This window comes from Rhipicephalus sanguineus, chromosome 10 (genome assembly GCF_013339695.2).
Source record: "Rhipicephalus sanguineus isolate Rsan-2018 chromosome 10, BIME_Rsan_1.4, whole genome shotgun sequence".
In the NCBI taxonomy this organism is placed as follows: domain Eukaryota; kingdom Metazoa; phylum Arthropoda; class Arachnida; order Ixodida; family Ixodidae; genus Rhipicephalus; species Rhipicephalus sanguineus.
The window spans coordinates 66,901,858-66,916,568 of NC_051185.1; the positions used below are offsets into that span (position 1 = coordinate 66,901,858).

The 14,711-nt window shown below is 44.6% G+C and overlaps 1 protein-coding gene and 1 non-coding gene across 7 annotated transcripts in view; one reads left to right on the top strand and one right to left on the bottom strand.

Annotated features, from left to right (window-relative positions):
* The first annotated feature begins 1,384 nt into the window (after positions 1–1,384).
* Positions 1,385–1,468, top strand: Trnal-cag (transfer RNA leucine (anticodon CAG)). Its single transcript has one exon. It is a non-coding gene; the product is annotated as a tRNA-Leu (tRNA).
* Positions 1,469–4,468: 3,000 nt separating this feature from the next.
* LOC119372051 (axotactin) overlaps positions 4,469–14,711 on the bottom strand; it is a 241,583-nt gene continuing 231,340 nt past the window's right edge. For 3 of the 6 annotated variants that reach the window (XM_049419695.1, XM_049419693.1, XM_049419697.1), the window contains one exon: positions 9,158–12,206. In XM_049419695.1, coding sequence (XP_049275652.1) covers positions 12,126–12,206 — 81 coding nt within the window. In that variant the 3' untranslated portion in view covers positions 9,158–12,125. Of the gene's footprint in view, positions 5,584–9,157; positions 12,207–14,711 lie in introns of those variants that run through there. The other 3 variants (XM_037642504.2, XM_049419696.1, XM_049419694.1) reach the window with 2 other exon arrangements.

Below are 14,711 nucleotides of genomic sequence, written 5' to 3' on the forward strand. Positions count from 1 at the left end.
TACGGGATCCTGTCGACAAGCCTCCGGCAGGGGTACTGACGCAAAATTTCGCGGCTGAGATAGCCGGCGGGATCGATTCCCGTGAACACGCCTACATCATCTACCAAATCTCAACAGCTAGGAATTTCGAAAGTTCGCGTACGCGATCCAGCGCTATACGCCACACCTCGCGACATTGACATCATTCAAGGTGACCTGAAAATGAACCCCAACTTCCGAGACGTCATCACTGCGGCCGACCTCTGAGTTAACGTTTATAAACGTTGCTACGGGCCGGCACAACTAGTACTGATGATGTCATAGCCGCCATTGCCCTTTTGCCGCGCTTGAGCCCGCAGGCTGCTATTCGGCGGCTTTCTTTTTTTTCTGTCTTTGGGCCCTTTTCTTTCTCTTTGTTCTCTTTCTTTCTCTCTATTTCTTCCTTTCTTTCTCTCTTTCTTCTATCTCTTTTCTGCACTCGTTCTTTCGCCCATCCGAGTTATATCATCCCACGCCGGACAGATCGGCGCAGCGGGAGCGCGCGCGCCGGGCGTACGTGTTCGGAGAGCGAAACAGTAGATGAAGAAGAGGATGAAGTGAGCACGGGCCGACATGATGGTGACAGTTTTCGCGAACGCTTCACGGGGGTTTGCCGACCATGAACAGCTCCGGTGTTAAGAATATAGAAACAGAGAGGAAGTAGTGGGTACAGAGACAAAGAAGAGAAATAGAGAAAGAAAGAGAGGAAGAAAGAAAGATAAAAATAAAGAGAAACCAGCAAGGCCGCCCAGCTACGCGGTTGGTTCTAGGCTTGCGCAACTTGTGCAAGCTGCGCCGTTTTCTTTTTCTTTTTTCTTTTTTTTCGTACTCCCCTGTCGCTGGTTCGTGAGCTCGGCTGCCCTAAATTCCCCCATATTTATTTATTTATTTATTTATTTATTTATTTATTTATTCATTCATTCATTCATTCATTCATTCATTCATTCATTCATTCATTCATTTATTTTTCACTAATACCCAGAAAGCAATCGTAGTGCATTGTGTAAGGAGGGCTCTAGCAGTGAATGAATACATAAAGGTAAAAGGGTATATGCAGCTCATTAACATAAGAGAGCAATTAGTGCACTGACATGAAACGAAGAATTCAAAGAATGTGAATTAGAGCGAACAAACTTTCATTCATAAATTAAAAAAAAAACAGTGCGAAGAAGAATGAAAACAAATCGCAGTAGAAGACATCCTGAAAACACAAATGGATTGGCAACAGTACTGTATGCATGGCGATTGGTACTTCCGGAAACCAAACCTGATTTCGGAACAAAATAACACAGAAAAAGATTTCATACTAAACTACACATACTGTGACCGTCTTTGAAGTCAACGCGAGTGACTCCCGTTCACAGCTGTCAGGATGGCCGAGCGGTCCAAGGCGCTGCGTTCAGGTCGCAGTCCGGTCTTCCGGGCGTGGGTTCGAATCCCACTTCTGACACAACTTTTTTCTTACCTCCTTTTTTTTTTTGCTTGCGCTTACTGCAGCGTAGCGTGTTTCTTTTCGTTGCCTTTTTCTTTCTTTTTTTTGTCTGCTTGCACTTGGTGTTATTACTAAAACCATTTTCAACGTTCTGCTACAAGAAATTATGCTCTATGGAAAACTCGGTAAGCATGCGGTGACCACTCCTGAGTTTGCACTTACCATGTTTCAATACCTGCTTGCTTATCCCAGCCGCTGCTGGCGCACTTCGATGTATACGAAATGCTAGAGGCCCTGGTACTGTGCGATGTCAGTGCACGTTAAAGAGCACCAGGTAGTCGAAATTCCCACAGCCCTCCCCTATGGCGTGCCTCATAATAACATCGTGGTTTTGACACGTAAAACCCCAGATATCACTATTATTATTATTATTATTATTATTATTATTATTATTATTATTATTATTATTATTATTATTATTATTATTATTATTATTATTATTACTATTATTCACATGTGCTTGTTTCGTCTGATTTCGCTTGTTTGGACATGTGCCTTCTTTTTCTCTTTTTCATATTTCCTGCCGCGTTTCACAATAAACCACAGTTGAAAGTTAGCGCTTGAAGTGTTCCCTCTTGTCCTTTGTTGTGTTTTCGTGCTATTACGCTATAGGTCACGCAATACCAACTAGCCCGATCTCCCACCATTCGGTACGTAAATGGAGACTCCGGAAGTTCCTCTTTCTGTGAGCGCTATTTGCGCTAACTCGCCATTCGGTTCAGCGTATCCAATGAACTTCATAGTTTATTTATGTCTACCATTATGCTCCTTTCAGTAACGATAGAAGGTGTTGGTCAGTCATTGCTCTCTCTCTTATAGGTGTCCTGTTCCTGTATTTTGTGCCAGTCATGAAGCACTCATCAAAGGCGGAAGGAACAGTGACCAGTTCGCCTACTTCGTCATTAGCTATGATGACATTAGCTATGTTGGTGCGGAAAAAGAAGAAAGTAAAATGAAGTACCCCAGCCCGAGCTTTGGTGACAGAGAGCAATGGACAGGCCTCAGTGATCACAGCCGACCAATGTTCATGCAGAATATTGTGACCGGAATGACGCGGACGAAAGATTATACACGGATATGCTTATAAGTAGCTAAGGCGCTTTCGTTTGATAATAATAATTGTTGGGGTTTTACGTCCCAAAACTAAAACATAAGGGACGCCGTAGTGGAGGGCTCCGGAAATCAGGACCATGTGGTGTTTTTTAACGTACACATAATCTAAGTATACACGGGCATCTAGCATTCCCGTCCATCGAAACGCGGCCACCGCGGCCGGCATTCGATCCCGCGACCTTCCGGTCAGCAGTCGAGCACCATAATCACTAGACCACCGCGGCGTTTGCCGCCCTAGTTTACGACGACAGCAAGGGCTAGAACAAAGGTAGCCGCCCTCTTTCAAAGACTAGATTGACTCGCTCCTTCTTAATGCCAGGCCGTAGCACTATTTTGCCACGGCTTAGCAGGCGAGCCTTCTTTTCTTTTTTTTTTTGCTAGGTCTCGATCAGCCCCCCCTTTCACATAAGCACTGTTTTCGAGGTCGGTTGTAAGCACCATTACATCAGTTCGAACGGTGAGAAAGCAAAACGTACTTACGTCATTGAAGCTCGTTTGTGATCTATGTGGTGCCCAAGATGCAATACATGGCTTCGTGTTTTGCGCAAGTCGTGCAGTTTGCCTAACATGTTCATGTACCATGTAATGGCAGAAAAGAAAAAAAAAACACAGAAACCTGGCACTCTTTTGGTATTCTGTTCATTCGATGGTCATGTGTCGCTCGACTTCGAACCTACATTTGTATTCGAGCATATTCAATCGCCGTAATTTTTGAAAAAGAACAATGTTTGTGCGTAATGAAATTTCAGCACACGGATATGGCATAGCACGAAAGACAATACAAGACGAACTGCTGTCTTATCATGGGGGAAAGACAAGAAGACAGCACTTCGTCCTGTCTTGCATTTTTCCCTCTCATTACCGCGTGGTGAAGTTTCATTATGCATCCGTACCAACACGCCCAATTGCATACCGTAACAAAATGTTTGTGCGCTCTCGGCGATTTATAATTTTAAAGTTCCAGAAAACTGGTCGTCTTGTGCAGGTTGCTCCTTTGTTTCAAGGCAAGTTTTGAAGGGAAACGTGCCTGTTTACAATGCAATGAGCTTCTTTGAAGGCGTTTACCTTAACACCTAAAGACCGACCGAAAACATGAATCAGTTGGCGACCACTATGAGGTCGTAAATTTGGTGGGCGACGGTAGCAGTAAACGAAATGGGAAAAAAATAAAATAGCAATCCCCTTACTTTGACGCTTCAGTGTCTTGCGTAGCTGTTGTCCTTAGTTGCATTGAAATAGTGGCGACAGACCTATCGATGTGACCTTGTTAAGATTGCAATGCCTTAGCTGATCCGTCGCTCCCTTGTATTGAGATGAAGTGCTGATGCGTCATGAATTGAGGTGAACTTTTGTTGAACTTCTTTGGGTTTTATTAGGTACGAGCATGCAGAACTGTAAGAACAGGTCTCGTAAAACGGAAGTTTGATCCTTGTGTAGTAATTCGCGGAGCTACAGTTCTGTGATTGCAGCAAGCATCGCCAAACAAAGGCACCGCGTATGCTTCTGCAAGAACAGCCATACTATATAGAGCTCGTAAAAGTGCTGCTGTATGCAGAAAACATCTCAAAAAGGTAGCGTGTTTTGGCTTGACCTTTGTGTACCAATGGCGAGGCCAGGGCGGGTTTGAACCCCCCCCCCATCACCCTGGCCGGGGGGTTCAAACCCACCCCCATCCGCCAAACAATTTTTTTTACATTTTGTTTGTGCATATATACGCGCACACATACAAATGCCCGCATGAACATACATACAAAAGGATCAACACCCCCTCCCACTTCCGAAAAAAATTCTAGTTGGGCACATGGTGTGTAGTTTTCTCGGTATGGTGCACAGTTAAAGAGATCGCAGTAGGAATTGTTCACAGTATTTTATTACCAACGTCACTCAGAACATCCAAACCCCAACGTACACGTATACGCAATTACTCATGTTAAACATCAGATTCACATATGGATGCGCTAACGGTAACTGATTATTATTTGGTGTTCTGCGCTGTAGATGCTGATGTGGTGGCAATTCATTTGTCGCCTGATGACACGTTTGCTATGCAACCATCGTGCCGGACGACTAAGGAGGTCCCGAAAAACTGGCAAATATTATGCCCGTGCAGAAGGGAAACCAGCAGCCGGCGCCATGAGGACGAAACCGCTTATTTTGGAAAAACCGGCAGTCTACCAACTGTACTAAGACATAATCTTACCACGTTTGCGTAGGAAACCCATTCACCTTGCTTTTTTTTGTTGTATATAAAGAAGAGTTACAGTGATTGTTTATACTAGTGTGTGTTTTGTGCTGTTCTTTTATCCGCGTGGCCCAATCAACCTTGTATAGGTGTATAAACATGAACCAGGCATATGTGATCCAGTGCGAACATATACGAGGTGGCGTATGTGCAAACACAGAGGCCTCAGCGATTATACCATCAGCTGAAGCAAAGGAGGTAAGACTGCGAAGGCACAAAACGCAGCTAGCGTGCCTTTGTTAGCGGTCTCCTGGATATTGCTTCGAATCCAAGCGTTTCGTGGTAGGCGTCGGCGGTAGTTCACTCGGAAAATCTGTATATATACTACACCGTCCTCCGTCACACCCGAAATTCACAGTGAAACAAAAAAATGCATGCCTGGTGAACACTTGCGTTCCTTGCAACGTATACCGTCAAGCTGAGGAACAGGAAAATGCCGATGAAGCGTCGTCGGCCGCATCACCTTGAACACATTCAATGAGTTTTGCCTCAAATCGGCCGCGAGGGCTGCGCGCTAGAGAGTTCGAAGCGCGATCGTGTCGTCGCCGTCAGCCGTGTCGAGTTGAGTTGAATCGAATTCACGTCGTCGGAGTGAGTGGTTTCAGCGAATTGCCACTGCTCTCGTCGATTACATGACATTGCAGAGGCTTCCGTACATGGACTCTCCACGCAGCGTGATCATCGAGGGCTGTCGGCTCAAGTCGTCCGGAGCCGCCGGCTGGAAGCGTGAAAGAAAGAACAAAACAAAGGGAATGGCAGTTCTCGTAACCAGCTTGATCGTTCCCCTTGACAGCTTCGGCTCTTCGACCACGCTCTCAAATGATCTACGCTCACACTTTCGGTTTGGAGGATAGTAAGCTAAAGAACTCAACGTGTTAAATATTAGTCCGGCGTCCCCCCAGCAAGTGTTCCTAATCATGATATTGTAGCATTCTCGCCTCCAGCACCACAATTTAATTAACACTGATAGTTACACCGCGCGCCAAGAACTGAGACCTAAATTGTTCCGCATATGTGCCCACGTCATTTGATTGACTATTAGTATTCATCAAAACACTCCGTTTTACTACCTCTGGCATCAAAACATCATGTAACAATTGGAGGAGCTGCAACATTGTCTTTGCAGAGATCATGCCTTCGTGCTACGTGCGAAGTGCCCGAGCCAGTTTCTTTGTCTTGGTTTCGACTAAGATATCCTTTACAGCCGCTTGTTGCCTGACCCCCCCAGCTCTCTTCTTGTCCCCCAAGGTTGCAGATATTATTATTATTTCCATGGCTCGCTGCGTCGTCCTCAACTTCAGTTGAACCCTCTTTCTGCGCCTCCAGGTTTCTGCTCCGTAGGTAAGTACTAGCAACATGCAGCTATTATATACCTTCCTCCTGAGGGACAGTGGTAAGCCACCATTCATGATTTGAGAATGCCTGCCGAATGTGTTCCCCCCTCCCCCCCCCTCCTCAATCTTATTCTTCTGGTTACTTCAGTCTCATGGTTAGGCTCCGCGGTCACTACCTGTCCTAAATAGACGTATTCCTTTACCACTTCCAGTAGACGTATTCCGTTACCATTTAAGAACCCTTTTCGTAAGCCGCCATGTCTCTGCCCCGCAGGTAAGTACCGGTAAGTTGCAGCTGTCATATACCTTTACCTTGAGGAATAGTGGTAAACTGTCATTCATAATCCCCGAATGCCTGCTAAATGCGCTACGGCCCATTCTTATTTGTAATCACTTCGGCCTCATGATTCAGATCTGCGGTCACTACCTGCCCTAAGTGGACGTGTCAGTTGGGCCTAAATTGGCGCGTTTGCGTTCCCCGACAGCTGTACATCGAAACCTCTGTGCGTCGACAGCCTCCCAACAAGAGTCACTCTGATTTAAAATCTATCGGTTGCACAGATGAGTAATCCCACAGCCACTTAATCAGCATTGAGGTCAATTCTCAAGATTTGTGGTACATTATCATGTAGGTTCAACTCTTAGCCGAAGACACTGACCACGTTTTTACTATATACCTGCAGTGTCTTCCTCTATTTTGCGTTATCCATTCTAACCAACGTTTTAACCTAGAGCTAGCACCTCGCAATCATCTAAATGGACCTACGCATCTCGCTTACGCTGTCAAAAGCCTCCAGTATGGGGTGCCACGCGTGTGCAACACGTGTGATCTTTGAAAAATTCTTGAACACGGGTTGTCGCTGGAGTCAACGTTTCGACAAGAGCTCTTGTCTTCTTCAAGGCTACGGTTCAGGACTCTGCAACCGAGCTGCAGCCTTGAAGAAGACAAGACCATTTGTGCGAGACGTTGGCTCCAGAGATATTCCGAGTTCAAGAATTTTACATCTCTTCGAACTTCCATCTTCCCCCGAACTTTAGCCTTATTTAGGTGTGATATTTGTTACCGGAGCTTGCACTGCGGGCAGACTGGTGACTCTTTCCTCGCGATTCAGCAAGTATTTTTTTCTTGTTTGTTTCAAAAATTTGAAGGCATATGGTTCTTTTCCAAGATGCGTTTTTTGGTGTATTCCAGCAATGGACTTACCAGTTGTCCCAACAGGCTTTGTTTTTGAACGAGATGGTGAAAGATACATTTTCAAAAGACACATTCGTGTTTCCTAAGGATTTTCTTTCACGAGTTCTGTAACTAAATAGTCTGAACTTCGTTTGAAAATGCTAGTTTATCTTCCTTACTTTATTATACACCCTCTTAGGCTATTAACATCAAAAACAGATTTGCGACACATCTCTGACTAGCTTCCTGAGGTTGCATTTATATCTAAACATGTCGTAGCAGCTTAAAACTCAAAAAAAGAAAGGAGGCAGAAGGAGAGGAAAGCGCCTCTCTTTCTTTCATTTCCTCTTCGTCTTCTGTTTTCTCTCTGTTTCGAGTTTTGGGCTACTACGATATGTTTAGCAAACACCGACTTTCCTAAGGAGCAGTTATACCGAAGTGCATTTATAGCACCTGTTTCTTCAAAGCATTGTCCCAAGAAAGGAGCTTTAGACCACTGTTAGCGGTGTGCAGGTCCAGTGTTTCTCTGTGCCCAAAGCTGCATACGTCCTTGTTTAGGAGACAGAATACCAGTTTCCGTTTTAGCATTGCCAGCAAGAAAACAAAGACACCTCAGAGATGGACGCACATCGTCCGCTAGCAGCTTCGATTTCCTGCGTTTAAGGTTTGTAGCAGCGCGTCTATGCTTCGACAAACCGGCAAAATCTGAAGAGGAACGATTTGTAGTGGTGCTGCAAGCAATAACTCGTTACGCTTTCTTGTGTATGCGTGATACTACACGATTGATCTACAGTTTGTGTTGAGATAGTCAGGTCAAGCGGTGATGCATGGCAAGAAGGCATACTCTGAAAACTTGACAGACGTGAGGTGTGTCATGTAGCCTCAGACAACGATTAAATTCTTGCCTGATTCAACTAGAGCAGATACATGAGATGCGAGAGTAACAGGAGAGTAACAATATGTTCACTAAATATCTTGGTTAAGATGTTTCTCCTGATGGCAAGCATCTTGTATCCCTTTTTTCCCTGAATAAATGATGGTGTTGGCATTTTTTGGGCTTTAAAAATTTACACGTAAATATTTCTTTTTCTTCGCAAGAAGACCAGGACGGCCGCGAAAATCTACAGGGTGTTTGTGCTTCAGTCATATTCGGAATATTTCAGTCTGTAAAGCCACCTTCCCAGGAAGATTGAATTTGGAGGCATTTAGCACAGCCTGTGACAGAACAAATAATTGCCATTGGGCAGTTACTTGAAGAGAAAGACCGCAACTCTTGTGAGTTTTTAAAAGTAAATTTATGGTGCACATTTGTTACGTGGAAAGGTTCTAGAACAGAGTAGAAGCTAAAACCTTCTTGCAACTTGTTTTGGTAATCTTGGTACTGAAATTTGCAGCAAAAAGTTGGTAATTTCTGCGACTGCTTGATGTGTATGCATATGACAATATCTAGGATACTTTGCAAACAGTCCTAATTATAATTGTACGTGGTGTACATTGCTGTAATTATAAACGAGCATTTTACAGCTATACTGCAATGTAAGCTTCGACTGCAGAGCATAATCTTCAGAACTTTCGCAATCTATAGCAGTACGACGGCTTTAAGATGGACAGTGAAATATACTTTAAGATGGAGTATTGTGTACTGTGCGGCTTTCAAAAAACAATAGACCCTGTAAGGTTGTTAAACCAGATGACAAAAGCTCGAGAGATGGTTAGCGAAATTCAAATGGCACACCAAAGCAACAACGCCTCTTGCAAGACGAGATCACAACATGCGCACAACAGAACATATGTTATGCTTTATTACGAAGTTCCATGCTGTTACATAACTCTTCACACACTTTCAATCTGTAATGCACAAAAAGCCACTCTTTCCTCTAGACACATGCAAACTGTTTAAGGCAATGAAGTCACTTGTTGCTACTATTTGGTTGTTTAGGAGATGATTGATAAAAACGCAGCTCATCAAAAAAAGACATGCATGAATCTTGTAACCTAAAAAAAAAAAAAACCTCTATAGCTGCAGATGGATGAACTTCACACAAATAATCGGACCACACGTTTACAAAAACGGAATGCTCTGATGTACAGTCGTAAAAAATTGAGATCTGGAAGCACAACCTGTAGTCCAGAAAACAACGTCAACATGGTTATAAAACGTCGTGATGATTATTACCTTCCATCCTTCGCTACATGCGGGGAAAAAAAAAGACCTAAATATCTCGTTCAAGTCTGGTCTTGATTATAGCATAAACTCATCATAGCTGTTGTAGCTGTGAATAGCCAAGGAAATTTTCCTGTGAGCCTCAAGTGACACATCTCGGTTTTGCCTGTGAGCCACAGATTGCACCTTGGTCTGGTGACCCGTGTCCACTATGCGCGAAGTCACATGCTTGCGTTTTGTGGAACGAAGTAGTCGTCGTAAGCAGCTGTTTTCGGGAAACGAACGCTCTTTTCCTGGCAGACACGGCAAGCATGGCCTAACAGGGGCCGCGAGCTCTGAAATTTTCGCATTTTGCCGCTACGCTAAAATAACATGACGAAATACATCGTGGCTCTTAAAAATATACGTCCACTCATTCAATGAATACGTTACATTCAAGAGGAATATACTCGACATCTGAGCTACGAAATAAAAGGAAGATAGTACTACGCATGTAATATACATGTACTGCGATGACACATCATCATTGACGACAATTGACTATATCTAATGGAATGTGTGAATTGTACTGCAATGTGGGTTAGCGGTTATGAAAGGCCAGTGATGTAGATGACGAGCTTCAATTGCCGTGCGATTGGCTCGGTAAACTGCCTCGGCTGAACCATCATACGTGATCGCGAGGCATCATCACATGTCAGAAAAAGGCTTTTTTTTTTCTTATCACACACTGCATTGAAAAACCGCAGCAATTTATTAAAGATATGTATGGAAACAAATATGTCACGCTTCATTAAAACACGGTCTTCCGTATAACGTGTTCATCGCGAAGTGCGCTGTAATTCTACAACTGCATATAGGGCTATAGTAACCACTACGAATGCCACCGGAATGTTCACAGGTAACTGTTTCTTGTCACTACGTCCCGCGAATTTCGCTAAAATGCTTAGCTGAAGTGATGAATGCAATTATAACAAGATGGCTAGCTGGGATAGTTGGCATAGCATATTCACAGAAGGAATTAGAACACAAACAGCGCAAAAGCTTAGAGCACTTGTGGTGTGCCTTCATCTTCTTCATCCTGCGTCTGTCTCTTTGCGCGCTAACCTTTTCTGTGGATAAATGCCCCTTGAATGAGCTTATACTGAGAATGCGCCTCTTCTCTCTAGAAACTGGTTAGACAATGCTAACTCCTTTGAGGCACTTTGCAAACTACTTAGTACACCAGTTGTTAGCACCATAACCAAATGGTATTATGATTGTGCATGTACTTGTACTAAAATATTTCTATGTTAAACGTCCTTGTAAATGCATTCAACGGTGAACAATGCTCCGCGTCACGCGGTATATCGAAAAACTGCAAAATATTAAACTTGCTTCGAACAGCGGAAGTAAAACATAATCCCCCGCATTTGACTGCTCATTATAACACGCTTGTTTACATATCAAGGCATATGAAGACTTGAATTGAGCTTCAATGTCTTACTAAACGTTCACATGGCACAAAAGCTTTATCTTGAGACGCAGCTATGATATATGGCGGCCTATACCAAAAATGACTAAGTCGGAACAACAAAGAATGGCATGAAATCTGAAATGAACTCACAACACAAGAACACCACTAAGGTAAGACTAGCCGCATCCTACACGCTACAAGCGTTGCTGAACCTTACTTCAGCTCACAGCCTCCTCATATCTGCAATCTTCACTACTCTAGCTTGTATGGACAGCCAGCCCGAAAATGTATTCGATCGAGCCAGCAGAATGTCACAGTAAAACTTGCAGGCGTGTTGTCTTCAGCACAAAACCTCAGTGCACAAATTACACCGCATTTTCAGGTGACCAGCGGTTCCATATATAGAACAAGTCTTGAAATTAGCACGAGGGCACAATGGTGCGAAACATGAAGGCCCATGTGGAACACGGTCATGAAGTTGCTATAGCTAATGTTCTTTGGTTCTGCACGGAGGCCTGTCGATTTGGTTATTTGTTGGAGGCCCTCTTCATGCCTGGAGCTGCAGGCATTTCCCGTTGGATATCAAACTGTCCAACGGACATAGTGAAAGCGAAATGGCTTCGTCACAGACTCACTTCAGTCCAATAGGTGGGGTTTGTGATTGCATAGGAAAAAAAAGAACTGCGCTAAAGGCGCGCTTGAGAAAGGAGATATAGTCACGTCACCTTGAAAGAGCCTCCTGTCACAAGTTACGGTTCCACCTAAAGCAGACGCACGTAAAGGTGACATTCTGAGTCCTTATAATCACGCCGAGCAAGCACTGATGTGGGAAGAGTGTCCCTTGGTCGAACGTGAGATGGTTTGCGGAGTCACTGGTAATACGCGCTATCGACTTCTACAAAGAAACGACACTTCTATTAGAGCACACCGGGAGGATGGGTCGTTGAGAGTCCGTTCTCTACAAGTGAGCGTAGCAGAGGCACTATTTCACGACACTCTTTTTTTCAGGAGGGACGAAATCGTCCCGGCACTGCTTGTGGCGATGGATCCGGCTTAACCCTAACGAGGGCTAGCAGCCACTGTTTTTGCCGAGGTGCCCGCGTGGAGCGCTCCAGTCGGCGCCGCGTTCCCTCCCTCAGTCGGACGGAGAGTCGTAGGGGGCGTTGGTGAATATCAAGCTACCGCTATACGCTCCCAGTGTGTAGGCGTTTGACGGCTGCAAGAGAAAGCGACGCCATAAAGGCCGAATCACATGAAAGTGCGACGGTTTTACGGAGACTATGACACGAAGTTCCAGGTTCTTTTCTTTTTTTTTAGGCGAGACATGCACTACAAGCCCTTTCAGAGCAGCGGATTGGACGAACAATGGTACGTCCGTCAGTTGCTCGCGCGGACTCCAAATTTGTGAAGAAAAATAAAGCTCTAGAGTGAAGAAAGCGAAAGTCTCGCACATTTCCAGCAAGCCCTTTCAGAGCAGCGGATTGGACGAACAATGGTACGTCCGTCAGTTGCTCGCGCGGACTCCAAATTTGTGAAGAAAAATAAAGCTCTAGAGTGGAGAAAGCGAAAGTCTCGCACATTTCCAGCTTTGACGGTGGATGGAAAGAACCTGAAACGACGCGTGTATCCTTACCGTCACTCGTTCACCCTCTGCAAGCTAAGTGTATCGCACCGTGAAAGCGCTCTATAAATATTTCTATTATTGGCCCAACATTGTTAGCTCAATTGGCTCAACATTGTTAACTCTCTAAGTTGGCTCTCCTAAGAAAAATCAATTCTCAACCTCTTTAACATCATATCGAACCACTATTTAATCATAAAGACACCTAGTTCTGGCGCCTATTTGTCACAGTGGTAAAACCACGCTAAGTTTCTGACTGTCTAGGCTGACGTTGTCCTTGAGCTCAAAGTCTTCTGGAAATTGTACTATAGCAACCATTCCAGCCAACAGTCTTAACACGCCAGTGTACCTCTCCGCTAAACTGTGCATGCCGATCGATTCATACGAGTTCATTCCATTTTGTATACGCCCAGAATGCTAGTTCTATCAGGTGTTCCTTTGGCGATTGGGCAACTAGAAAGATTAGCCAATCCATGCTCCACGTGTACTACATATGACATGAACAAACGTGAGTTTGCTGCAAACTTTCCTGACATATAGAGGGACCCGCGCCTCTGCGGCAAAATCAGTGCTAATCCTCATCTAGAAGCCCATTAATCAAGGTTTACCTTGACGTTTCGTTCTATTTCTGCGCGCAATAAGGACGCGAATCCTGCCGCTGTACATCTAGCTCGTTTCGTAATAGAGGTCGCAGTGTAAAAGCAAGCAAGGATGTTAGTAAGCGGTAGGTCACCCGAAAGGCCCAGCAACAAACAGGCAATAGAGGAATAGGTAGAAGAGGATACGAAGCATTATTTCTTCTATGCCGCTAAATGTCACACGAAGACTGAGCCAGGAGATCCGCATTGAGAAATTTGCCGCGGGCAAGTGCACCAGGCGCTTGACATTTGTCGGAGGTTATACCGATAAAGAGATAAGAAATTATATTCGAAGCACGTAATATGCGGCCGAAAAAAAAATGAAATATTTGAAATATCGTTTCATTCGGTGGGCGCCCTGAGCTTGATACGACTGCCTCCTTTTCAACAAAAAAAAGTAAATTCACACCAGACAACAAGTTCGTTGAGAAATTTTAATTTATAAAATCGGTGCTATCGCGATACATGACGTGGGTCGATTTCGTCGGTGCTGCTTACATAAAAAAAATATCGTGACTTGGATATATACACACTTTCTGTTCTCAGCTCGTGCAGTGAAGCATGTAATATGGCGCGTCATTCTGTGAACTGTGTGAGGATGTCATAAATAGGAGACTTCACGTACAAACAGAACATAGCACCACATTGCGGCATACGCTCACAAACACAAAAGTGAAAGAACAGAAGAAGAGTGTGACAAAGAAAGACAAAAAATATACACTACAGGATGTGACACACAGGACAACGTCAGCAGGTGATAACATAAAGCATAGAATTCTTGTAATACTCTCCATTCAAGTCGAAAATACAGACGCCTAATGCAGGCTTCTCTGAAACGCGTGGAACAACCTAGGAGGAACTGGCTTACAACACAACGCGAAGGTGACTGTGAAGCGTGTTTCCGTATCCTACACAGCGCAATGGCGGAACTTCCGATCGCCGTCACATGAGCAGAACCGTCATCGTGACGTCATACCACCGCGTAAAATTTGAATGAAGGGAAAGGTTCTGCCTGGCGTTGCATAAGTGACGCTGTTTCGCTGGTGTAAATGGTTAGTCCATGTCACTGGGGGTGGGGTTGGGGGGGGGGGGGCAGTAACCTACGCCATGCCGCTTTGCGGTGGTTCTCACTATTTCTGCAGCATCACTACTGCGAGAAGCCTAGTCGACAGTGACATATGCACCTTGCTACCAATGACGTCACAGGTGACGTTCCCACTCAGGTCACGTGAATCCCGCGCGTGACGGCTACCGGAAGTTCCTGCGTTGCGCTCTTCAGGATATGGAAACACGCGACTGTGAACCTGTCATTGGTCGATAGAACGCGCTCCGTATCACAGGTGATAGGAATAAACTTGGAATGAAGACAAAAAGTATGGATATGACGCCCACTGAGCGCTCGTTTTCTGGAATGAGCGTACCTAGCACTCAATCACCTCTCACTGCGCCAGCATTTAGAAGT